At 43.1% G+C, this 24,413-nt stretch overlaps 1 protein-coding gene and 1 long non-coding RNA gene across 3 annotated transcripts; one reads left to right on the top strand and one right to left on the bottom strand.

Moving 5' to 3' along the window:
• Positions 1-1,134: 1,134 nt before the first annotated feature.
• On the bottom strand, positions 1,135-15,516 carry LOC140487967 (diablo IAP-binding mitochondrial protein-like). 2 transcript variants are annotated; one of them, XM_072587439.1, is made up of 6 exons: positions 15,275-15,516; positions 14,999-15,098; positions 7,016-7,150; positions 6,374-6,484; positions 4,336-4,432; positions 1,135-2,758 (listed from the first exon to the last, which is right to left on the bottom strand). In XM_072587439.1, exons 1-6 carry the CDS (start codon positions 15,499-15,501, stop codon positions 2,529-2,531), a joined length of 900 nt encoding a protein of 299 aa, XP_072443540.1. In that variant the 5' UTR covers positions 15,502-15,516; the 3' UTR covers positions 1,135-2,528. The 2 variants fall into 2 exon arrangements, with proteins under 2 accessions (XP_072443540.1, XP_072443541.1); XM_072587440.1 differs by having other exon boundaries at positions 14,999-15,095.
• A 2,754-nt stretch (positions 15,517-18,270) lies between these two features.
• LOC140487704 (uncharacterized) lies at positions 18,271-24,091 on the top strand. Its single transcript, XR_011962874.1, has 3 exons — positions 18,271-19,679; positions 20,797-20,904; positions 23,888-24,091. It is a non-coding gene; the product is annotated as an uncharacterized lncRNA (long non-coding RNA).
• The last annotated feature ends 322 nt before the right edge of the window (positions 24,092-24,413 follow it).

Here is a 24,413-nt window from a genome sequence, read left to right as displayed (position 1 = left end):
TTATCTAACACTGGCTTTTCCCTAAAATGGGGTATTTCAAGACCAGCGGGCACACTTTTAAGTTGAGAAGAAAGAGATTTATATTAAAAAAAAGACATGAGGCACTTTTTTTTTTAAAAAGAGAGGGTGGTTCATGTGTGGAATGAACATCCTGAGGAAATGGTGGACGCAGGTACAAAAACGTTTAAGAGACATTTGGATAGATCCAGGAATAAAGGCTGGGAGGAAAATGGGTCAGGAGTAGGCAGGCAGGACTAGTGTAGTTTAGCATTATGTTCAGCACGGACTGGTTGGACCGAAGGGTCTGTTTCTGTGCTGTACAACTCTATGACTATGCCAGAAGTGTCTACAGTTGTACAGAAGTTGACTACAATCAATTTAAGAGCCAAAGGATGAAAGTTTCCCATTTTTTGCTGAAGTGTTTTCTTTAGTGAGCTTTGTGGGGCATGATCTGGCATGGTACACTGGGAGGGGCAAAATTCAGAAACTTATACACAACATATCACTCCTGAAAAAAGCCACACTTCAACATCACACAGGGGTAGAGTGAGTGAATGTGACAGCTCTGAAACACTGTCTTCAAGGTACAGGTACAAGAAGTGACCCAGAAATGTCAATCCCAGGTGAGGCTTTTTAAAGTTTGCCTCTGCATAGACTGGAGTGTCTGACATGACCGGGGCCCAACGGCAAAATACACAGTGATCACAATTGCTTAAGGATCTTACACTCAAATTTAATTGTTGCTAGATAAATCAATAAATCCAATTTGATTACAGGTGGATGGTGATATACAATCAGTGGATGCACAATTGATACAATTATCCTGTCGCAGGGTCTGACATGAAATTAATTATTCTCCATCTGCACAGAAGAGGACAGTAACTTATTCCACTCACTCTGCATGTAGTAACAGCCATTTTGTTTCACTATTGTGTGGCTGAGATTGGTGAAAAGATGGCACACGATCAGCTCTGTGTCCTCAGTGAGTTACAGAATAGACCAGAGACTAACAGTGATTCCCCCATCAATGATCCCTTTTCTGTCCCTACATTGTCAATGACCTTTTGTGCTCCCAGTTTTCATTCAGCCTATTTATGTTATTCTGAACATCTTTAATTTAACCAAAGTCCACAGTTTTGCAAATTGCCATATCTTTATTGGTCATACACTTTCACGCTGAGGCCAGACGGATAGCCACTTGTAACAATTTCAGCAGCGACCCATCTCCTCTTACACAATTAGAGTACACTCTCTTGAATTACTTCTTTTTAACCATCATGCCCGTGGCAACCCAGTCCAATGAATACCAACCTCTAGTTTGAGCTTCCCATTTTCTTTGCTACAGCACAGATTACCCCAATCATTAATACCTGATCGTCAGTGACCAACCACCCAGACTAACTTGGGAGGACAGCCCTGACTGAGTACAGCCTAGCACAGACTGAGTAGGTGGGAACTTGCAATCACAGCACAGCATGGAACTCCCCAGAGTTTACAAGCTCTCTTGTAGTAGTTGGTAATCCCCCAGAATGGCTGCACTTGGCCTGTAGTATTGACTGTGGCTCAGTTATCTGCACTGCAAGTTCACTAATCCCTACTTGTGGGCAGACCAAATGTAGCCCCTGGACTAAGAAAAGACACGGTTAGTCCCTTGAATGTTCAACACTCTAAACAGTGACAAACTAAACATCATGCAAGCCCAAGGGTTGGAGGGAGGCCTGGACAAGTAAATGGTAAGCTGATATTGCTGCCAAATAGCCACTGACTTTCATGTTAGGAATTGGCGATATCTAGTCTCTCAGGGGTGGAAGCCAGAATTGGCAACCACCTAAAAGTGAGGGGAGATTAGCAGAGATGAAAATACATGGAAATAAGATAGGCACCACTTAGTAGCTGTTTAAACCCCAAGGAGAGAATCAAATTTATGCTCTCACTCTCAAGAGCTTGGTGTCTCTTGTCACATTCTCCCATTTTTCCTCTCCATCACCAACACTGTTCAAGGCAACAGAAAACTTCAAAGTCTTGAATGGTAACAAACCTGAATCAGGTGAAGCTAACTGGATTCTTTTGAAAAGCAAACTGAAAACTTCAGTCAAACTACTACAATACCATAGTAAACTCAGAGCTATTGGGAGTTACATGCTGTGCTGAGATTTCCTCTGAGTAGGTGGATATGAACTCCATCTGATAGCCTTCGGCTCAGCTAAATGACTTGCTTATTTAGCAACTATTTGAAGTTCTTAGTTATTACAGCAGTTCTCTCTGGTTACATATAGAAGGTGGATGGTCCAGTTAAAGATGGTATAAACACACAATTTTGCAAAAAGTCCAAGTTGGCACAACTGACTAGTTAGCATTTCTATTTTGATAACTTTTCTTCTTCCCCAAAATGATCTCTAGGAAATCTAAACAAAATGAATGAACTGTTTATTACAAAATTGTCATTGTATAATTTACAAACCTTTGCAAATCTCAAATTGCTCTAGTCCCTAATTCCCATGTACAGCAAATTATTTCTTTCGAGCAGATTAGTCTTCCCGGAGATACTGTTCAGGTATTTCATCGTCTTTCGCCAACAGGTTTGCAACCTCTTTGCTGGTTTTCACTGCAGCTTCTTCTGTTCTTTTGAGATGAATTTCTTCGACTTGTACTTGAGCCAGTTTAGCCTCCGCTTTCAGGGCCAGTTGCTTGATCTCTGCCACCTGGGTCTGTGCCATCTGTATGTGAGTGTGTGCAGTTACTGATGCTGAATCGGCACCTGCACAAAAAGCTTTACAGTCAGAGCTAGGCCAAATCGGTGGCCTACTTAAAATGGTGACAATCTCAAAATTTACTCAACAAAAAGGCAATGGGTGTTGGGTCACAGAATTTCTACAGCGCAGACAGAGGCCATTCAGCCCATCGACTCTGCATTGACCCTCCAAACAGCACCTCCATCCAGACCTAGCCCCCAATCCAATCCCCATAACCCTGCATTTAGCTTGGTCAATCCACCTACCCTGCACATCTCTGGACTGTGGGAGGAAACAAGATGAATAGACTTGACTGGAATTAATGTGCCTTTATAGTACACCACCTCCAGAAATCAGACACAAGACAAAACATTGAGACATTTCTGTTCAACTCAATCCTTCAATGTTGTGGAGCTCACAACTGGAGCTGTCCCATTTCTCCCCTCTCCCCCCACCCCCCCCACCCCCCAAAATATTTTGCCCCTGTTCCTAAGGATGACGGATATCACAAATGGAATAAAATTCACACATCCAGAAGGATGCTCTTCCTAGGTTGGACTTCTTAACACTGGCAGATGATAAATTTTGCAAGCACCATCAAATCACAGTTTACAGTACTGCCATTAATGCCCATCAAATAAACAGCTCAATATGGAGCAGTGGTAACAACGAGAGCAAAGACATGACCTCAAAGATGCTCTCAGCAGCCATCTTGACATTAACTAAATTGCACTCTCAAGAGTCCAACTCTCTACCCAAAAACCAAAATCACCAATCTCAAGGGAAATTATGGACAGCCAATGGATACTGACCAGGCCAGTGATACCCATTGACATAGTTTAAATGCTATCACAGCAGTATGCCACACTCTGGAAGAAATCAAACAAATATGTAAAGTATCATCCTGCACAGTCCACAAGTAGATTTAGCTCTTGCGCCTGTTCAGAGTGTGCTGAACGATACAAACTGATCCAGCAACACTTCAAATTCAAAAAATGAACCCTCTTCCTAAACTGCTCATTCTTCTCATACTTCCTTTAAGGCTCTTCTTAAAAGTCATCTTTTACCAAATTTTTGGTCGCTTGCCAAAATGCCTGTGTGGCTTGGTGTCATATTTGTTTGATAACACTCCAATGGAGTACCTTGGGATGTTTTTACTGTGTTAAAAGGTGCTATTTAAATGCAATTTGTTGTTACTCCATTCAGGACAATTCCTGCTGAGTATGTACTCATTAAAAACTAGCTGCATTATTCCAAATAGATATTAAAGATGATTCGGCCCAACATTTATGTTGATGTTTAACCTAAAGTAGGCTTTGGTTTCTGACTGTAACATTATCAAATGCAAGAAAAAAATTGCAGTTTCTCATTTAAATAGATACTGCATGGTGAATTATTTTATTATTATTTGATGCAAGAAAAAAAATGTGTCCTGGGAAATACTCCACATTACTGTTATATGTTTGAGTGCTAACAACCTCTCCCGGCCAACAATATACTTGCATCTTTTTCATAATATTGGTATTGTCACTTGAAAAAGCATTTCTCTTGTTTTTGTAATTAAAAACAATGCAACCAAACCATGTCTTTAGAAGCTTGATACCTGCTTGATATGCAGCCTCTGCTGCCATTTCAGACACCTTGATTGCAGTCAGCCACTTTGACTCAAAGCTCAAATACTTTTCGCGATACATGTTACTCTGCAGTGAATTACAAAATATAGCACAAGTTATATGATTGGCAGTTTATCTAGGCATAAAGAAAAGCTGTTGAAAATCTTCTGTCAATTAAAAATATACACCATAGTGCATCCCTGTGGAGAAAATAAGCTTTTTAAAAAAAGGTTAATTAAAATAGTTAAAAATTTTAATTTAAATCAAAAGCTTATGAACAGGGACCACGGTTCAAACTAACAAACGTTGGATCAATGTGTGGAAGCCTTTACTTCAAAGGGGATACAGATCTAATACATGGAATGGACTCTCCATACAGCAGTGGAGATGCAAATCTTAGAATCCATCAATTAGAAGCTACAAAAGTTTAGTATACAGATACAAATGGTAAAGGATAGAATTCCATTCACACCTTAATTATGAGAGGAATTTGACACAGAAGTAAAAAGGTTATGCTTCAGTTATATACAGTACAGCCTCGATTATCCAAATTTTGGATTATTCAAACAAGATCTCAAGGTACTGTAAAAATGGCATTAGGCAACTGAGCTATCAATTAATTGGCATCATGGCATTGTTTAGACCACATCTGCATGCAGATTTTGTCATGTTATTGAAGGAAGGCTTTAAACACATTGAAGACAATTCAAAAGGAGGTTTATTGATTTGATACCTGGAGTGAATAAGTTTCCTTATTATTAGGAAAGATCAGACAGGCTGAATTGGATTTCACTGAAGTTTGAGGGAGGAGTGATTTGACTGAAGCTTAAGATACTGAATGGTTTTGAGAAGGTGAGTGTTAAAACGATGTATGCTTGCAGGCAAGTCCAGAACTAGGGGACAGATTTTTAAAACAGGAGTAGCCCGTTTAGGCACAAGGGGAAAATCAGAGGCTGGACTAATTTGGGAAATATGTGCCTCAGAAGTCAGTGGATGAAGGGTCATTGAATATTTTTCAGGTAGAGGTGGAGAGATTCATGGACATAAGAGATCATTAGGGTTAGAGGGCATGTGGAATTCAGAACACAAACCGAATAACCTTGACCTAATTTAGAGGTAGGACAAGGTGAATAACCAATCTCCTCGCCTAATTCAGGGGATACAGGTCATCTTGAATGGACGGACTGAATGCCTAATATTGCAACTTTTGAAACCTGTCGCTGGAGCAAGTAATTCCAGAATGAACAAATTAAAATTTTCATCCGTATTCTGATTTTACAATATATATTCCTAACCTTCTGATAGTCACAGTTTCTGAGAATTAACTATTTACAGCAGGGTGTGGTAAACACCTTATCTTCATACCTTTTTGAGCTGGATTTGAACCCAGCTTTGTCTAGATGGTCAGTAGAACATAGGAACCAAAGCCAGCCAATCAGCTCCTCAAGCCCGTTCCACCCACCCAACTAAAATGAGATCATGGCTGATCTGTGGCTTAACTCCATATACCTGCCATCAGCCCATATTCCTCAATACCTTTGTCTAATAATCACTTAGATATTAGAGATTTAAAATTAACTGATCCTGTATCCGCTGCAGTTAGTGTAAGAGAGAGTTCCAAACATCTATCGCCCTGTTTCTGTAGAAGTGCCTCAGACCATCTCTACTGAACGGTCTGACCCCAATTCTCAGTCTATGCCCCCTTTTGGGATAGTAGCTATATCCTTTCTGGCATACATGCCCTACAATGGGAAATCCTAAATTATCTCTTGCAAATATAAACTCCAAACTAAAATGCGTTCAATTTGAAACAAGGTTGGTAAACTCAACAAATGAAGTGAATGGGTTGCAAAGTAGGGAATGCTGTTAGGTGTAAAGGACAGTATTGGAGCAGAAAGTACACTTTGCAACAGGCTGAACTTCATGTGGTTTATCTTATGTCACTCATGCCAGAAATTTGAAACAGGAAAAAAGTTCCCTTCCCATTTTAGCTCTGAAGTACTTATGAGAGGAAACATTGAAACATACCTTTACACGAGCCTCAATTATGACCTGCCAAATGGCATCTTCCTCTTTATCGCTTATGTGGCCAACAAGACCAGAGTACTGCTGCTGAAGGGAGACTAAAGTGTGGACAGCCTAGAGTAAACCAACATACTTATACCAAAACACCATTTCTTTTAAAAAAACAAGTAATACACAGAGACAGATTTACTTTCATTAGGCTAACATTTTAACAGACAACTAGGAGTTATGATATTTTGAATTCTTTAAAACTGTATAAACTTATATGTAAAGTTTATCATTCTATTACAATCTATATCATTCTGTAAACACAAAGAAAACATAGGTTTTTTTTGACACATAGGGTCTGTGTTTTAACCAAACTACAGATTCTGGGGGCCAAGTGGCCTCTTCTGTACAATGACTGGGGAGATCAACTTACTGATCACCACCAAAAACACGTGATGCCAAGACAGAGCATAATGTAGCCCAAGTCCTCACTTCAGGAATACATAAAAGTCTTCTCGCAAGTTGTGTCAGTTAGCAAATGGAAGTTCAAACTACTGCAAAGGGCAGATTCTTAGGCCTACGGCTGAGGAAAACAGCCTGTAGATTAAAAAAAAATTAAAATTGTTGGCTGCTTCCAAGCAAACTACTTCAACATACCTTAGTATATTCTGTCAAAGCATCAATAAGTGCAAGTGTTGTTTGTGACAGAAAAGTATTGGCACCATCAGTTACCAATGAGACAGCCCGTTTGATTAAATCCTCATGGGCGAGAGACGTTGACACAGACTGCGACTGAAAAATCAAGTGTTAGGTATAAATATCGTCAACTGAGAGGAAACGTTAAAGGCAGAATTTGCAGATACACACTATGAACATCATAATTAATCCAGACTAATAAACGTATTTCAGTTCTGTACACCAATTCCATTCAATTAAGTTATTAGAATAAATTACTATCTCCGGCACAGGCACTTCATTAAAAAACTAAAATTGAAGCATCTATTTCAGAAAGATTGGTCAGCAAGGTGGGAGAGAACACAGGTGATAAAAGTGTGGTGCTGGAAAAGCACAGGTCAGGCAGCAGCCGAGGGACAGAAGAGTCGACGTTTTGAGCAGAAGCCCTTCACCAGAAGAGAGATCCAAATTACAGAGGCAGTTCATGGCACAGACCTTCCATTTGTGATAACATTGAGGCTCCCAGAACTCACCATTATGGAATAAAATCCATGCTCTGTACACGTGCGATTAAATGTGTAAATCTGGAAACAGCGGCTCAAGTTACCCAACCTCTCAGGTTGCAGTAGAACAATGTCGCTAATGGGTGTGCCATGGAAAGACACAGCACATCATGAATGGGAGTCCATCTCCATCAAACATGCCCAAAAAATGTTAATTGTAAAAATCACTTATTTGCACTATGTCATCAGCAAAATTAGTGCCAGCCAACAATCACTGGCCCTGAAAACAGCTTCAAGACTCATTCCTTCAGAACAGAATTTTTTTTTGAAGTATTTTATTTTCCAGTTTAAATCATCTTCACCTCTTAATCCCAGATTTAAGTTCAAATAATTGCTCGCTTCCTTTACATACTTTAATTTATATTTCCTGAACCACCAATTTAGGAGAAAGGGTGACTTACAGGTAATGCTATATGTTCTAGGAACATGGATTCAAAATGCATCAGAGCAGATGATGAAATGCGAATGGGATTAATAAAGCTGGAATTAAAAGCTAGTCCAAGAATGATGAAACCATTATCAATTATCAAATATCCATCTGATTTTGCCAACCTCACATGGTCTAGTCTATGTGTGACTCCAGTTCCATAGGAATGTAGGTGATTCTTAGCTGACCCAGCAAGTCACTCAGTACCAACACAAAGTCTCACAAAAAAAAGGAATGACACCAGATAGATCACCTAACATCAACCAAGGCACGAGAAATGCAACAGCATGCACAACCCTGCAAACTCTTCCTTAGTACATTTTTTTTGCACTTTGGTCAAAGTTAGCACAGAATAATCAAGCAACAGCCTTACATTACACAGATAATGACTCCATGAGAATGACTACGTCCCAGATACCACCATCACTGGTTATGTCCCTGCTGCATTGGCAGAACAGACCTGCCAGAGGTGGTGGCACCAAGGCATACAGTTGGGAGGGAATGGTCATAGGAGTCCTCAACATAGACTCTGGGCTCTATGAAGTTGCAGGGCATGAGGTCAAGCAAAGGCAAGGAAAGCTCCCGCTGATTAGCACATATAATCTATCACATCCTCCTCAGATGACGAATCAGTTCTCCTCAACGTTGAACACCATTTCTAGGGTGCATTGAAGGACACAAAGTGCACAGGGTGGGGTGGCAGAAAGACAGAGAACATCTATCCAAGAGTGGCCTAGTTGCTTAGTACTGACTGAATTGGCTAAGTCCCAAAGGATGTTACTGCTATACTGGGCTTGCAGCAGGTGCTGAGGGAAGTGAAAAAGAAAAAAAATGTACTTCACCTCATCTTCACCAGTTTCCCGAGAGCAGATGCTTCTGTCCACAACAGCACCAGTAAGAATGAACATTGCACAGTCTTTGTACAGACAAAGTATTATTGACATGAAGCCAGGACTATATCACTTTGGGTGGCATTGTGTTCTATGGGACAGATTTCAAACAGATCTAGCAACTTAAGACATTCATGAGGCACTACAATCTGTAACCTCAACAGTTGAGGAATGCGGAGTGTGGGGGCAAGTACATGAAAGTTTTTGGTACGTACTGTCTTTAATTTCCGATATGGCTAGGAAGAACTGTTTGTTTAGTGTATGGACTCTTCGGAGGATGAAGAACAGTAGAGGTCCTTTGCAGGTCTGTGAGAGTGTTGTCCTGAGCTGGGGTAGGCTGACTGCAGGGAATGTACGTTTCTATTACCTGCCCAAAATCCACAAACCTGACTGCCCCACCCAATCCACTGTCTCAGCCTGCTCCTGCTTCACCAAACTCCTCTCTGCATATCTCGACACGGTCCTGTCCTCCTTAGTCCAAGAACTCCCCATCTACGTTCGGGACACCATCCACGCCCTCCACCTCCTCCATGATTTTCACTTCCCCGGTCCCCAACGCCTTATCTTCACCATGGACATCCAGTCCCTGTACACATCCATCCCCCATCACGAAGGACTCAAAGCCCTCCGCTTCTTCCTTTCCCGCCGTACCAACCAGTACCCTTCCACTGACACCCTCCTTCAACTGACTGAACTGGTCCTCACCCTGAACAACTTCTCTTTCCAATCCTCCCACTTCCTCCAAACCAAAAGGAGGTAGCCATGGGCACCCACATGGACCCCAGCTATGCCTGCCCCTTTGTCAGATATGTGGAACAGTCCATCTTCTGCAGCTGCACTGGCACCACCCCCCACCTTTTCCTCCGCTACATCGATGACTGTATCGGCACTACCTCATGCTCCCACAAAGAGGTTGAACAGTTCATCCACTTTACTAACACCTTCTACCCAGACCTCAAATTTACCTGGACCGTCTCAGACTCCTCCCTCCCCTTCATAGACCATTTCTCCCTCCATTTCTATCTTGGGCGACAAACACTGACATTTATTATAAACCGACTGACTCCCACAGCTACCTAGATTACAGCTCCTCCCACCCTGTCCCCTGTAAAATCGCCATCCCCAATTCCTTCACCTCCGCCACATCTGCTCCCAGGAGGACCAGTTCCAATACCGTACAACCCAGATGGCCTCCTTCTTCAAAGGCCGCAAGCTCCCCCCAGACGTGATTGACGATGCCCTCCACCGCATCTCCTCCACTTCCCGCTCCTCCGCCCTTGAACCCCGCCCCCTCCAATCGCCACCAGGACAGAACCCCACTGGTCCTCACCTACCAATCCACCAACCTCCAGATACATCGTATTATGCTTCGTCATTTCCGCCACCTCCAAACAGACCCCACCACCAAGGATATATTTCCCTCCCCTATCAGCATTCCGGAAAGACCACTCCCTCCGCGACTCCCTCGTCAGGTCCACACCCCCCACCAACCCAACGTCGACTCCCAGCACCTTCCCCTGCAACCGCAAGAAATGCAAAACTTGCACCCACACCTCTCCCCTCACTTCCCTCCAAGGCCCCAAGAGACCCTTCCATATCCGTCACAAATTCACCTGCACCTCCACACACATCATTTACTGCGTCTGCTGCACCCGATGTGGCCTCCTCTACATTGGGGAGACAGGCCACCTACTTGCGGAAGGTTTCAGAGAACACCTCTGGGACACCCGCACCAACCAACCCAACCGCCCCGTGGCTGAACACTAACTCCCCCTCCCACTCCGCCAAGGACGTGCAGAACCTTGGCCTCCTCCATTGCAGGACCATGTCAACATGACGCCTGGAGGAAGAGCACCTCATCTTCCGCCTAGGAACCCTCCAACCACAAGGGATGAATGCAGATTTCTCTAGCTTCCTCATTTCCCCTCCCCCCACCTTTTCTCAGTCCCAACGCTCTGACTCAGCACCGCCTTCTTGACCTGCAATCTTCTTCCCGACCTCTCCACCCCATCACCCTCACCTTAACCTCCTTCCACCTATCGCATTCCCAACGCCCCTCCCCCAAGCCCCTCCACCCTACCTTTTATCTTAGCCTGCTTGGCACACCCTCCTCATTCCTGAAGAAGGGCTTATGCCCGAAACGTTGATTCTTGGATGCTGCCTGACCTGCTGCACTTTTCCAGCAACACATTTTTCATGTCAGGAGCAGCACCAGATATTCCTAAAAACAAAGTGTCAACCAATGAAGCTACCACACAGGACTGGCAAGCAACAGACAGAGCTATACAATCCCACAACCAATGCATCAGATTTAAGCTTCGTAGTCCTGCTACATTCAGGCATAAATGGTGATGGGCAATCAACCACAGTGCAGGAAGAGGAGTTTCCAGAAATATCCTCATCCTCACTGATGGGGAACTCAGTATATCAGAGCAAAAGTAAAGACTGAAGAATCTAAGCATCTTTAGACAGATAGGCCGAGTGGCAAAGATCTGTGACACTTGAGTGTCAGCCAATGACTATCACCAATAAGATCATCTATCATATCTTGACATTCAGTGGCATTACTATTATTGAATTTCCCCCACACAAAACACAACATCCTGGGTGTCACCATTGGCTAGAAAGCGAGCCAAAATAACCACATAAACACTGACTACAGTGGCTAAGAATCCTGCAATAAGCAACTCACCTCCTGACTCCACAAGATCTGTCCACCATCTACAAGACAGTGTGATGGAATACTCCCCATCTGTACTGCTCCAATAACAACACTATCCAGGACAAAGCAGCACATCTGACTGGTGCCCTAACACCTTCAATATTTACTCCTATCAACACAGTAGGAGCAACAATATGCACCATTTTCATGGTGCACCACAGTAACTCTCCTTAGACTACACCTTCTAAACTCTCAACCTCTACCAACAATGGCAGGAGATAATGAGAAAGCCATCACATGCAAGTTTCTCTCCAAACCACACAGTATCCCGACTTGGAAATATATTGCTGTTTCTTCACTGTCACAAAATCCTGGAACTCCCTCCCTAATGGCATTGTAGATGGCAACACTCAAGGCAGCAGTTCACCACATTGGCTTTAACCAGTGATGTTCACATCCTGTGAATGAATAAATGAAACTACAAGTTCTCCTGTAAGTCAGGAGAGTTTTACCAGGATATTGCTGGGAACAGAGGGTTTGAGTTATAAGGAGGGGCTGGGACTTCTTTCACTGGAGTGTAGGAGGTCGAAGGGTGACGTTATAGAGGTTAATAAAATCATGAGGGATATAGTTAAGATGAATGGCAGGGTGAACTATTTCAAGACTAGAGAACATGTTTGAAGGCAAGAGGAGAAAGATTTACAAAAGAAACGAGGGCCAATGTTTTTCTTAAACACAAAATAGTTTGGTGTGTGGAATGAACTTCCAGAGGAAGTGGTGGATGCATGTACAGTTACAACATTTAAAAGATATTTAAATAATGAATAAGAAATGTTTGGAGGGATATGGGTCAAGCGCAGGCAGGTGAGATTAGTTTAGTATGGGATCATGGACAGCACGATACAGGTTGGTCCAAGGGGCCTGTTTCTGTGCTGTACGAGTCTAAGTCATAGATCATTTTGAGGAACTCTCTTCCTCACAGTACTTTGTGCTGTTAAGGCAACAGCTTTATCAATGGCAATTAGTGATTACAAAAAAAAATTGGCATTGCCAATGATGCTCATGTCCCATGAATGAAGAAAAGAAGAGAAATGCTGGCTCTCAATTGCCTTTTACTGGTGCAAAGAGATTGGACGTAAAATAGTAGCAAGTCTCCATTTTGGTACTTTGATGGAATTCACACCACACACATGTGGCAGCTGCTTTTCACATTCATGTGCATTATCCAAATTTGTTGCTTTTAATGAGGCATCAGTACTTTTACAACCCCTTGGACCCACAAAAGTCAAGCCACAAACCCAGAGAATCTGAAATAAGCACCAAATGACCAATTTCTTGCATTGCAAAGGGCACTGAGGAAGGTCTATGAAGAGGGGAGCATGTGTAGTCACATTTTCCTGTCTATGAGATAAATCATCACAGTCACTGCCCAAAGCAATACCTGAAGACATCTTACAAAATTGTGAAGTATTGTCCCTAAGTTTTAACTTGCCCATTTCCATTTCACCCTGACAGGATTATTTCTCCATTCACTTAAGGTATTCCCTCTCCTCCAGTAAAAAAGGGAGGGGGAGTAACAGGAGGAGAAAATGGTCTCAGAAGCGAATGTAGTGGGAGCCAGAGAAGCAGAAAGATTGAAAAAGGGCGGCCAGCTCTGCCAATGTATTCCTCAGCAAGGGAACGACTGTTCTAAATGAACAACTTGTCTGCCATCATTCAATGTGGAGAGAGTAAGAAAGTAAACTGATCACATAAGTGAAGCCCTAACCTATCCGAGATCTCCTGTCTTAGCAACATTGGTCATGACCTTTTTTGAGAAGTATGAACTATGTTGACAAGTTATTACCAAAACAAAACCTGGTATAAAGCTGTAATATTCAACATAAAACAAAGCAAAACGGTTTGTGTGGGGGATGGTTTGATAGTCAGTGGTTCCACTTTTCCCACAGGATAGGGAAGCAACAGAAAAGGTGGTCAGCTTGCTCAGGGAGCCCTGACTGTATTCATAGGACTAGCTCCTATGTGGAGTAAAGATTATGACTGGATCATCTGATGATACATTAACTTTGGTTTCTCTTCACAGATGCTGCCAGACCCGCTGAGCTTTTCCAACAACTTATAGAATCCCCAGTGAGATAACAGACCAGCTGGCCCAACAAGTCTACACCAACCCTCCAAAGAGGATCCCACCCACACCCATCCCCCGACCCTATCCTATAACCCTGCATTTCTCATGGATAACACAGCGAACCTACACATTCCTGAACACTGGGTAATTTAGCATAGCCAATCCACCTAATGTGGACATCTTTGGACAATGGGAAGAAACCAGAACACCCGATAGGAACCCACAAAGACACAGGGAGAATGTGCAAACTGCACACAGACAGTCAGAAGCTGGAACTGAACCTGAATACGTGGCATCGTGAGGCAGCAGTGTTAATTACTGGGCCATCATACCAGCCCTAATATAATTTGTTTTTGACTGACAACATCTGTAGTTCTTTCCGTTTTTATGATACAAGAGTAGTTCGCTGCACTCGAGTCACAGACAAATCCAGCACGGAAACAGACCCTTCAGTCCAACTCATCCATGCCGACCAGATATCCTAAACTAATCTAGTCGCATTTCCCAGCACTTGGCCCATATTCCTCTAAACCATTCCTATTCATATACCCATCCAGATAGGTTTTAAAATGTTATAATTATGCCAGCCTCCATCATTTCCTTTGGTAGCTCATTCCATACTAGTTACAATCATCGCAAGATCAGAGAGAAATTTTTCATATTTTTCCAACATTTGTCTTGTTGTTTTTCTAAAATCTGTTCAAAGCAAAAACAAAAGCAAACTTCCGTTACACAGAACATTTGACAACTTCAGGAGATCCCAAGGCAGCCAATGAAGAACACAACGACCTAACGTTTAGTCACATTGCCTTACGTGGGGCAGCCTTGGGAAGTCACGTGATCTTTTCCCTACAATTTTTATATTGTAAAGATCCACTGGTAAATTGCACGCTTGGACTGCAATCCTGAACAAACTACCTGAAGAATCCGGGCATTAATTTTAATATTCTAACTGTTCATGCCACAGCGACAAGTTTCTCTGACTAAAGAACTTAGAAATATCATTATTTGTTAGTGTACCTCAATCAGGTTTTAAAATGAGGGGCGAGGTTGAGACTAAAACAACGATATTCTGGATTAGTGGTGCTGGAAGAGCACAGCAGTTCAGGCAGCATCCAAGGAGCAGCGAAATCGACGTTTCGGGCAAAAGCCCTTCTCGTGATCAGGCTACATGCTCCGGTTGTCTCAGGCAAATATTCAACATGATTGAACAACATTTACAGCTCTGACCTACGCGCGCCTCAGACTACTTCCCTATTTATAACGCGCATTTTAAAAGTAGATGGTCGCTGTACCTGTGAAATGGGAATAGCGGCCAGCGTTGCACCCAGCCCCAGCGCCACTCTTTGCCACCTTCGTTTCCTGCCGTGGAGCAGAGCCAGGGAGAGGGTCCTTCTAAAAGACAAAATGCAAGTTAAAGCCGGCTGTGGGGCGGGAGAACAGAACACTTCACCGACACTACCAGAGGAGGGTCTCGGCACGTCCAGACCAATACAGCTAAGTCTCCGCAGCAAGCCGAGGGCGAACCCGGTCAACAGAATGAAGAATTGTAGCAATTTCATGGTAATGACCTGGACAAACGGCTACAGCGAGACATCAACCTATAGAACGGCGCAGCCATTGTCTCAACATTCCACCAGCTGGTGCGCGCAACGTCACTGCGTTCCGAGAACGAAGCCGTCACGTGACCATCCAGGCGCTGGCGCCTGCGCACAGCGATCTGGACCAACCGCGCTGAGGAGCGTGGGTTGTGCCCGAGCCTTCCATGGGCTAGGCTCTTCGTCCACGACAATGACATCTAGGGGCTCTGCGGCGCACAGGGTAGTGTGTGCCGGAGACTCTCACTAGCCTCAGAGGTGTTGTGTTAACTCTGCAGCAGGTTGATTTAAAAAGAAGGTCAAAGTGGCCAGGGCGAATCTTTGCACAGACGGTCACTCTGCCCTCAATAAACAATGTCAATAAGTGTGGTGCTGGAAAAGCACTGCCGTTCAGGCAGCATCCGAGGAGCAGGAGAGTCTGTGTTTCGTGCATAAGCTCTTCATCAGGAATGGCGGGGGGGAGGCCCAATGGGGGCTGAGAGATAAATGAGGAGGTGGGGCTGGGGGTTAGCTGGGCATGCTATAGGCAGACGGAAGTGGGGAAGTGATGGTGATAGGTCGGAGAGGAGGGTGGGGCGGATAGGTGGGAAGGAAAATGGATGGGTCATGACCGCAGTGCAGAGTTGGAGGGTTGGATCTGGGATAAGGTGGGGTAGGAGGGGAGATGAGGAAACTGGTGAAATCCACATTACTGCATGCGGTTGGAGGTTCCCAAGGCAGCAGATGAGGTGTTCTTCCTCCATCTGGTGGCTAGAGTTTGGCAGTGGAGGAGGGTCAGGACTTGCTTGTCCTTGGTGGAATGGGAGGAGTTGAAGTGGGAGAAAGGACTGCAGATGCTGGAGATCAGAGTCGAGACTGTGGTGCTGGAAAAGCACAGTGGGTCAGGCAACGTCCGAAGAGCAGGAGAATTGATGTTTCGAGCATAAGCCTTTCGTTGGGAATGAGGCTTGTGAGCTAATGGGTAAGAGAGATGAAGGGGGGGATGGGGCTGGGGAGAAGGTAGCTGAGAAGGCAATAGGTAAATGAAGATGGGGTGAAGGTGATAGGTCGGAGAGGAAGATAGAATGGATAGGTGGGAAGGAAGATGGACAGGTCATGCAGCTGATGCTGAGTTGGAAGGTTGGATCTGGGATAAGGTGAATGGAGGGGAAATGAGGAACCTGGTGAAATCCACATTGATCCTGTGTGGTTGGAGGGTCCCAAGGCAGAAGACATGGCGTTCTTCCTCCAGGCATCGGGTGGTTAGGATTTGGTGATGGAGAAGGCCCAGCACATTCATGTCCTTGGCGGAGGGGGAGTTAAATTGTGTGGCCACAGGGCGGTGGGGTTGCTTTGTGCATGTGTTCCAGAGATGTTCTCTGTAACCTTCTGCAAGTAGGCATCTTGTCTCCCCTATGTAGAGGAGACTGCATCGGGAGCAACGGATACAGAGAATGACGTGTGGAAATGCAGGTAAATCTTTGGATGTGGAAGGCTCCTTTAGGACCTTGGACAGAGGTGAGAGGGAGGTGTGGGTGCAGGTTATGCAATTCCTGTGATGGCAGGAGAAGGTGCCGGGAGGGAGGATGGGTTGGTGGGGGTGTGGATCTGACAAGAGAGTCATGGAGGGAATGGTCTTAACTGAATGCAGATAGAGGTGGGGAGAGAAATGTATCTCTGGTGGTGGGGTCTGTTTGTAGGTGGCAGAAATGGCAGAGTTTGGTGGGGTGGAAGGTGAGGATCGGGGGTTCTGTCCTTGTTGTGGTTGGAGGGGTGGGGTTTGAGGGCGGAGGTGTGGGAAGTGGTTGAGATGTGCTGGAGGGCATCATTGACCACATAGGGGGAAATTGCAGTCTTTGAAGAAGGAGGCCATCTGGTCTGTTCTGTGGTAGAACTGGTCCTCCTGGGAGCAGATGTGGCGGAGGCAGATGATTTGGGAATAAGGGATAGCATTTTTACAGGAGGCAGGGTGGGAACAGGTGTAGTCCAGGTAGCTGTGGGAGTCAGTGGGTTTGTAGAAGATGTCCATGTTGAGTTGGTGACCTTTGATGTAGATGTAGAGAGTCCAGGAAGGGGAGGGAGATGTTCCAGGTGAACTTAAGGTTGGGGTGGAACGTGTTAGCGAATCTATGAACATCTCGCCAGTGTGTTTGTCCCAGAGGTGTTCTCTGAAACATTTCGCATGTTGGTGTCCTGTCTCCCCAATGTAAAGGAGACCACATCGAGAGCAATGGACACAGTAGATGAGGTGTTTGGATTTGCAGGATAATCTCTGTCAGATGTGGAAGGATCCCTTGGGACCTTGGATGGAGGTGGGGAGCATGTTTCATACCTTTTGCGGCAACAAGGAAATGTGCCGAGAGTGGAGAGTGGGTCCCAACCACACGGGATTGATGTCGATTTCACCATTTTCCTCATCTCCCTCCCTCCACCTTATCCCAGATCCAAACTTCCAACTCAGCACCGCACTCTTGAACTGTCTTACCTGTCCATCTTCCTTCCCACCTATCCACTCTGACTTATCACCATTACCCCCACCCCACCTTCATCTACTTATCATATTCCCAACTACCTTACCCCCATCCCACCCTACTCCCATTTATCTCTCAGCCCCCTCGCCCCCCTCACCCCCACATTCCTGATGAAGAGATTGTGCTCGAAACGTTGACTCACCTGCTCCTTGGATGCTGCCTAGCCGGCTGTGCTTTTCTAGCACCACACATTTTGACTCTGATCTCTAGCATCTGCAGTCCTCACTTTCCCCCTGCAATAAACAATGCTTCATATCTGTTGGTACCTCGTTATACTGTTCTTGCATCATGCAGCTTTAAGCAGGTTACATTTTTCTGACCTCTGATGTATACAGAAAATAGTATGTACTCAACCTCTTTTGAATAGTGAGTGTGGGAATGCAAAACACATTTCTTTCCTCAATATATGACCTTTAACACTAAAGTACAAGTTTGTTAAATATTACAGTTGTGCACTGATTCCCAGAAGGGAAAAAACAATAAAATGAGAAAATAACAATATGCTGGTCTGATTAATCTGTCTATCTCAAAGTGGAGTTCCAGAATGACCAGTATGTTCACTTCCAAATGTAATCATTTTTACCCTTTGGGTATGAAATAAAATACCATTGACCAGGTTTTCCAAGCAGTAGCGATCTCATGCAGATCGCCACTTTGGCCCTTCTTTACGAAAGAAGACAGCTCTACATTTTTAAGGGGAAGTCCTGCTTGGGGCAGAGCCATTATTCCTTTCAGACAGTTCTTTACACACACAGAACTGCCAGACAAAGACTAACAGTGCTCCTTTTCAAAGCAGTAGGTACATACAGTAAATGTGATTTTGGGCTGCTGTGAGGGCAGGATGTCAGATGGATAGAAGTGGGACAGGATGCCAGGTAAGAGGGATGCCAGCTGGGAAAGGTACCAGCTAGTGATTGGATAGACTGCCAAGGGTTGGATGCCAGATTAATAGGGTACGGCCTGTGGGGAAATCGGATTGGTTTTGGGCCAGTATGGGGTAGCAGAGGTGTCAGGTCATGTGGTAGGGGGAAGTTAGGTCACAACATTTAACCAAAAACATTCTCATGATGACTGGTTATGTTTTCATTCCAACCACTTCCCCCAAAGTTAATTTTTCACAGGTTCAGAATTCAAGGAGATCTCATGATTCTCCCTGAACTGATCTTTTGAAATCAGCTGGTCTGGAACACACTTTCGGGGGCTGTTTCTGGTCAAATGGAAACATGGGTCAGGCTCTGCATCTATGTAACTATGTCTTCTGCACTTCCCAATATAAACGCTCACATCAGACCTTTGACTCCATCAAGGAAAGAGCAGTAACTGCTGAGTTGGTGGCCATAAGCTGCTGTTTTGGAGAAGGTCTCATTTCACCTCACTTTGGGTCTAATGACCAGCCACTGCCTTCAGGACATTCCCAGAGGGTCCTGTTGCTTTGTACATCAGCCTTGCCCCGTAGTCCTTGTGTTACTCAATTTTGCTTAGTGCTTCTTTACATTCTTCAGACTAGTATCACTATCACTGGCAATGTCTTTGATTTTGTTTTTTGTGTGGTTTCTTCAGGTCTTGGTACAAGCTCAGGCCCGACTTGGTAACTAACAATGTATGTCTTTTGTTTCAATGTACATACTGCTAAAACTATGGACCAGGAGAGTCCATGCTGCGCACGGTCCACCCCCTCACTGCAGCCGGAGTAGATAACCATTGAGGTGACCAGGACATCATACTTACCTCAGAGGCATTTTTTTTTAAGATAATCATCTATCTCTGCAGAGGAACCCAGGGATGATCTTTGAAAGGGTATCATTACTGACAATAGCTTTGAAAGGGGTGATATATACAGGATTGGAGGAGATTGAGAAATTGATGAGGTGAGTAAAATTGGACCAAAGATGATCAAACCTTGAGTCAGTAGAGGGATTGAGGAAGCAGATAGGGAAAAGAAAATCTTTTCAAGGTAGGCAGAGAGGGGACTGAGACAGCTGAGTAGATCATCTCAAACTTCAAGATGAAAATACATATCAGCGTTCACACTTGAAATGAGGGTGGGTGGGGTGGGGAGTCCGACATGCCAAAGCAAGAGGAAGCAATTTGGCAATGTTTGGAAACCCTCTAAGTTGAACCTAAAATGGTAGGGGGATCTGGCAGCTCAGTGGAAAAGATAGTATTGCTTGAGATGTTTGAGCTAAATCTGATACTGGATAACCTGGTTGGTCAAGAGTAAGCACACACTCATGCCTACAGGCTTCACATTTGAGGCCCTTAATTGGCACTGTATTGGAATAATGAGGGTCGAGGCCAAATAGTCTGATGGGTTTAAAAGCAGAAACAAGACTTCAGATAAGTAGCAACAATAAGAGAAATGAAATAGTTCCAAAGAACAGCAACATTCGGTCAACATTCCTCTCTCATCCAATATGAAACAAAGGGTTAAATCATCATGCATCTTTTTGGTGCCTGTGATGTAACACGATTTACTGCAGGACAGTTATTGGGCTTGAAAATATCAGGTCCTTTAAGGAATCGTGATGTGATAAGGTGCTGCATAAATGCAAGTATTTATTTCAATTCTTGTGGTCTTTGAAGTGTGCGATTAGGAAATCAGTGAATCCAACAGTGTGGTAATAGAAATGTCACTACTGTCTTTTTGTTAATGCAATTTTTCAGAAAAGTTGCAAAGTAGCTATGACAGAATAGCATAAATAAGGTAACATGACAAGAAAACAATGAACCAGGCTAATAGTAAAACAGTGGTATCAAGTGGAGATTGATTTATATCCTTAACAGACAGTAAAAGGCAACACTCAATGAAATTGCTTTGTGTTTATTGATAATAGTTAACAAATAGAGTAACCCCACAGAACTGTATTGTGATTTTGGATATTGGGGTCCTGTAAACTATAAATATATATAAAACATCTATTGAATTGTTAAAATTGTGAGGAAAACCTTTTTTTTAATCAGAGTACTTACGTTCTATTTCTGCAGCATCCAGACATTGAGTCTTGGAAGTAGCAATTGCAGATGGAATTGATGGTCGTTACGATTTTACTCGGTCCATATATTACTACTATGGAGTTTGAAAAGTAGCTGCAGGTAAAATGGATAGCCCATGGATTGTACAGGATGTTAGGTTACATTATGCCTAGGTCTCAGAAATGAAAATTAACCCAAATCATTACAATAGATTCTGGCACACCTTGGTTAATTTAATTAGAAAACATGAGATGGTCACAGCACATAATAAATTCCATAATTGTAGTTGTATCCATATTCTAAATGCAACATGAGATTTGAATACACACCTGGTCCAACGATGATGAAGCAGGGTTTCGTTATTCCACTAGCGTCAGGTCAATACAAGCAGGAACAGAAGGAATAAATAATGGCTATACACAGTGTACATGGAAGAACTGTGTGGGTTACTTTGGGTTAAGGAATTCCTTATTCTGTCTGTCCTCCTTTCTGATCAGCCCACTCTCCACCAAAGGTACTCTTTTCCAGTGAGAGTTTGTTTGACTGCTTCAGCTGCCCTCCCTCACTGTTGTCACTTGCTGGAGGAAGTCTCTCAGAACTCCCTTGCTCAGTGGCTTCTGTCACTGTCATGACCTGCTGCTGGAGGTTCCATTACACAGAATAACCGTAAAAAATATATAGGGGAATAGAACATCAATCTAATGGTTTTGGCTGCAAAATAATAAATCCTCTGTTATTAACTGGATATGTGCACACTGTGTTAGTATTCACAAGGCTGTGATTCTCAGGGGTATCCCTTTGTTTAAACAGTGGCCAAAGCAAAGGAGGAATTAGACCAATGAAATGTCAGTATAAGAGATATAGTTATGATAAATTGGGAAGTAATGCTTTTTATTATTTGTTTAAAGGGGTTAAATCAAAAATGGAGGCTATCGTCCATTAACTGAAAAATGAAAATCAGGCAGCCTAAAAAGAGACTGCACCAAGCACCAGGATCATGATTACCTCGGTAAAGTTTTCTGAAAAAAATATTAATGCATGCAATTTAACAGGCAGGTTTAATTTTTATGGTGCTTTCCCAGTTGTTAATTAACTGCTGGATAATGATTGCTTTGTCTCCGTGATTGCTCAGCAATTAGGAATCCACTGCAACGTGTGATTTAGTATCAGTCTCCTCGTCACAAAGCAAAGCGGCAACAATTGAATTAGTAATCAATCAATCAAAATAGACCAATAGTGTCATCCTCCAGAATTATTCTTGACCTTCAAAGTCAAGACATCCTCGTAATCTGGGATTCTCGCACATGGTTTTTAATATTCCATTTTTCATGCAGGAACTGGGAAACTCTGGAAAGAACTGCCTTATGTTTTTACCATCAGAGGAGCAGTAGGAACAATCGTTTATGTTAAAAACTTTCAATGTAGCTTGATTGAATGTAAAGTATACATTTGATTTTCTGCTGAAATGTGATGGATGAACAGATGGAGGTGATCATGATCCTGGTACTGTCATGGCCTGTCTGCCTGGAACGTCGATTCTCCTGCTCCTTGGATGCTGCCTGACCTGCTATGCATTTCCAGCACCATGCTCTCGACTCTGATTAGGCCAAAGATTACAAATTTTGTTTTGGAGCTATTAGAAATGATAATTACTTTTTGTTTATACAAGATCTGGAATCTATCCTGTGAGCTTCAGGCAATTCTCATTAGCCCTCGTTTAGGGAGAATGCAACTGAGGCCTAGTTGGGTGCTATGAGCAGATTTTCCAGCATAGCTCAGGAACTCCTCAGTCCCTTGACCTGCCTCCAGTGAGAAAACTTTGTTGACCAGTGATATCAGGCACAATCCTGGCTGGAACCAAGTTCTGGGAGAAAGTGAGGACTGCAGATGCCGGAGACCAGAGTTAAAAAATGTGGTGCTGGAAAAACACAGCAGGCCAGGCAGCATCCGAGGAGCAGGAGAATTGATGTTTTGGGCATAAGCCCTTCCTCAGGAATGAGGTCTTCATTCCTGAAGAAGGGCTTATGCCCGAAATGTCGATTCTCCTGCTCCTCTGATGCTGCCTGGCCTGCTGTGTTTTTCCAGCACCACATTTTTCAACTCTGGAACCAAGTTCTGCCCAATTTCTAAGTCCTCTCAAAGGGTTTCATCATTTCACTACTGAGCTCAGTTATACATATGTACTGTTGGTATCTGTAATTTAAAAAAAGAGGGATTTAACAATGAGGAAGAAGGAAATTTAGTTATAATTTTCCAACCATGACATAGATGAGTGAATGTACACAAGAATTTATGAAAAGAAAGAGAGGAAAATATATACACAAGTTAATCATTGTTGCTTTAATCATTTGATTTTTAAAGGAGATGCTTTCTTCATACTTTTTTAACTTCCTTCCGTAAGCTGTGAAGTCTTCCCTTTATTAGGTGATAATTGATATCAATAGAGTGTTATCTGAAAGCACTTGAGTAAATTCTGGCAACTCATGTGATTGAGCCTTTGGTGTGCACGGCATGAACAGACTTGTTTGAAATTACACATCATTGTTAAAGAACTGATCTTTTAAATTTAGAATTTACACAGAAAACCATCACAACATAGGATACATCACACAGAGGCTGAATATAAAACTGCACTTCATATTCGGAACTGTCAGAAATCAATGTCCTCATTTTCAGCATCATTGTGGAGGGAGGGCTGACAGAAAAAGGAATCCCTCAGTCCAATGTAATCCGCACAGTTCTTTCATGTGCAAGGTGCAACCTAACTTTCTGTTCCTAATTGTATTGATCTGATGCCAAAGGAAGAAAGGATCCTGCTTCATAATCGTTGGGCAATTTGTGTGTTCAAACCTTATGTTGCACAAGGCTGTGACTACATCTATGTATTTATGCAACTTAGGTGCCTAGCTAGGCTAAAATCGTGCATTGCTTAATTACAAACAAATTTTGTTTGTAATATGAAAGGCATACTCTAGAAATCCTGGGTTGTGTTGTGCACTACACCTATGTGAACTAGAACAAAGGGAATTTGGGTTGGTCTTTTTCTACCTCTAACTTACTTTGCTGTGTTCTGATATACATCTATATTTATCTATCTATATAGGTGGGAAGGGAAGACAGGATCTTCGAACCATTTCTTCCTCCTAGTGTGACAGAAAAATTTGGAGAATGGATTGACAGAATGCCATCTGGGGCAGGCAGACAGATGTCCATTTGTAGCAATGGAGTATGATCTCCATAACTTCTGAACTTATACTTTATTATTTTGAAATCTGTAAGCACTGAAATAAAAATCCAGTGAACCTCACAGCATACTGCCATTTTAAAATGAAATAAGTGTACATGTTGTATTTAGGAACTATTTTGAATCTCCCTAACTGTATTACATTTTTACTAAAAACTTTACAAATTTATCAGGACTTTTCCTGATCAGTTCTTACAACTAGAACTTCCTTTTTATTAATTACATCACTATTTCTCAGGATGAGGCCACAAACCTAACAATTCAAGCTTTTTTTGCTTTCCAACAATCTGAAATAACATAGGATGCAGTTTCTCAATCTTTATTGCGATAGTGATTTTTTTCTTTAAAAGGAAAGGCGACCAGCATAATGAATAGATCATTCATT

The sequence above is a fragment of the Chiloscyllium punctatum genome, chromosome 17 (genome assembly GCF_047496795.1).
Source record: "Chiloscyllium punctatum isolate Juve2018m chromosome 17, sChiPun1.3, whole genome shotgun sequence".
NCBI lineage: Eukaryota > Metazoa > Chordata > Chondrichthyes > Orectolobiformes > Hemiscylliidae > Chiloscyllium > Chiloscyllium punctatum.
Note: the sequence above shows the minus strand (reverse complement) of the source record. Positions and strands in the feature narration are given on the sequence as shown.